This window comes from Cynara cardunculus (assembly GCF_001531365.2).
Source record: "Cynara cardunculus var. scolymus isolate 2C chromosome LG 3, CcrdV1, whole genome shotgun sequence".
Taxonomy (NCBI): Eukaryota; Viridiplantae; Streptophyta; class Magnoliopsida; order Asterales; family Asteraceae; genus Cynara; species Cynara cardunculus.
The window spans coordinates 1,797,872-1,800,676 of record NC_037530.1 but is presented as its reverse complement, the minus strand read 5'-3'; the positions used below and the strand labels follow the sequence as shown (position 1 = coordinate 1,800,676).

The window sequence follows — 2,805 nt, the reverse complement described above, 5'->3', positions numbered from 1 at the left end:
AAGTACTTGCATGGATGGACCTACTATAGGGCATACAGTTGCCCATGCCACCGTATTATTTCTCCGTTGAAGGATAAAAAAATTTAGGTTCGTGAAATGTGCAACCGTATTAATTTGTTGTGTGCCACCGTATGTATTTTGAAACTATAATGAAAACAAATTTTATTTGGTAGAATTGGTTTGGAAGACTTTTATTCCATCACAAACCCAAGTTCGAATCTTGTTGGTGTCATTTTCTTAGTCAAATGTGGCGAGTGATGTGGTATTCAACTCAGTATTGTTTGATATTCAACTCAAAAATTGACTGGTAAGAATCTCCATCTTTTGTCATCAATTTTACTGGATAAGATTCTCAATCATTATCATGTCCGTTAAATAAGATATAAAATGACCTGATAAGCACTTATCGAGTAAACGTTTAATAAACGATCCATAAGGCTTTTTATACAGTTGTTGCTCCAACAATATAGAGGGTTATTTGACTAATAATTAGTGTAGCGAATCTTTTTATACCGTTTACTTCAATTATGCTCTTTATATTAATAATTAATATAATGGTATCGTACAATAAAGTAAAAATATATCTCGATTTTAATGTTTCGTTTTATTCTGTCTTCACCAATGTTATGATACGATTTTATGTGATTTTGATAGAAAGCTAATTTTTTTATTTTTGAATAAAATATAAATTTAAAAAAAATATCGATATTAGTATCAAATTAATTATTTAAAAATTCTTATTTTATTAATAACTTTTTTTAATTTAATTTTTTTATTATAATTTAATTTAAGCCTAATAACGAATTAATTTATTTGTTATTTAATAATATAAGTTTTTATAAAAATAATAATTAAATACTATGTTAAAACTCAATGATTATCCTAATTATATGTTAGATTCTTTATATTTAAAATGAGATGTTTATCAAGTATTAAATTGTGGTCATCTGCAATTAGTTACACGAATTCAAACATGAAACTTTAATAAATAATAAGTTGTACTTACACATAATCTACTTGTAATCTTGAATTTTAAATAATAGACAATACTTCATGCATAAAAAATGGTTTTTAAAATTTTTTATCAAATATTTTATGATATAATATAGATATTTTATTTTAATAAATGTAATTTACCTGTTTTGATTATAATAAATAAATAAATATAAATATATTTGTAACAAACTTTTTTTTTATTAACCTGGATATCCAAACTTGCTATGCGAGCCGACTAATTACAGGACGATTACATGTTTTGCGGGTAGTCCGGAGTCATTGTATTTGAACTTTCGTGACCATAAGGGAATTTTTATTTCTCTTTGGATTTAAATTTGAGATCTTCATGTATTTTTAATCTTTAGAGCTTAAGCTCAAACCAATCAAACACTACTCTTGTGGTTCGTAAAAAACTTATTACATGTATGGCTTCATGAACAAAAAGCCACCGAGATTTTTTGTCGATAATTTTCAACCCATTATTTTAAATTAAATAAATTATCGGCTTCGTGAAGAAAAATCAAAATGAAATTTGATTTTTATAATATATATTTTACTTTTTCTTTATTTTTCATAACTTATTGCTAGTGGTTACACTAATTTAAGTGGGACCCGATTGAAGAGTACCACCGAATATCAAACACGTCACCGAAGGGGGCCGAACTTAAGTGGGACCCGATGTAGGGTGATTGAAGAGTACCACTCAATATCGAACACGTCACCAGAGGGGATCGAACCATTCGAGATTCCCTTATAATAAATCCAACTATTTCACTCTACAAACCAATCACAATCCACAAGCTTCATAGTTCGAAGCTCGGGAAAATGATGATGAACGTTGTCTTCTACGTCTGCATACTCTTCCCTGTCATTCGGGTCAAATCCGAGTTGTTTCAGTTCCTCAAGGGTTTTATCTTCAAGTTATTTGGATATGGCGGTGTTAATGCTCGATTCCACCAAGAGGATGTATGCCTCGTGGATTTACCGATCATTCGATTCCAAGATCTGTACAACGAACGTCACAGATCTGTCGACCGAATGTGCTTCATCTGCTCCGTCGATTACCAGAAGGATGATGTGCTTTCCCAACTCGGTCGGTGCGGTCATGTCTACCATTCCGACTGTGTTGGAAAATTGCTTCACCAGAAACAAACTTGTTGTCCATTTTGCCGATCTCCGGTCTTCTCCGGTCCTTCACCTGTAACGTGTAGTAGTTTCTGAAACGTGTTCGGTTTTGTTAGGGCTTTCAACCGGTGTAAATACACGAAATTATGGTCTAAATGTTAACGAGATTCCCAAAGACTTTACTCATTGCCATACTCATCTTCTTTTTAATATTTTTCGAAATTAAACTACTGATATAATTTCTAGGTCAATAACTAATCTAATCCAATGTCAACCATTACAATATATATATATATATATATATATATATATATGTAGTAACTCGTTCCACATGGATAGAAAGTGAGAATCATTAGCACCTTATAAATCTCAAGTAGTGAACTACCAATAACTTTTACCATGGTTTTAAGTTGAATCAGAAATTACTGGGCCATCCTGTTGCTTTTGACTTTGGGGTGTTACAATATACATGAATTTAACTATCAAAATTCATTATAATATAATAGTGTCTTTTTTTTACGACTTCAAAACAAACTTACAAAGTAGTTTTAATATGTCGTTTCATATGGGAAACAATACATATGAAATTGCATCGTTTATACAATGTTGTTTTATATGTGAAACGTTCATAACTGTTTTTTTCCACATACGTGAAAATACAGTATATGATCCCGATTCTTATAT

General features: G+C 30.4%; 1 protein-coding gene across 1 annotated transcript; it reads left to right on the top strand.

The window, feature by feature from the left end:
• The first annotated feature begins 1,821 nt into the window (after window positions 1-1,821).
• LOC112508576 (RING-H2 finger protein ATL18-like) lies at window positions 1,822-2,217 on the top strand. The gene has a single exon (XM_025113248.1). It carries the CDS (start codon window positions 1,822-1,824, stop codon window positions 2,215-2,217), a length of 396 nt encoding a protein of 131 aa, XP_024969016.1.
• The last annotated feature ends 588 nt before the right edge of the window (window positions 2,218-2,805 follow it).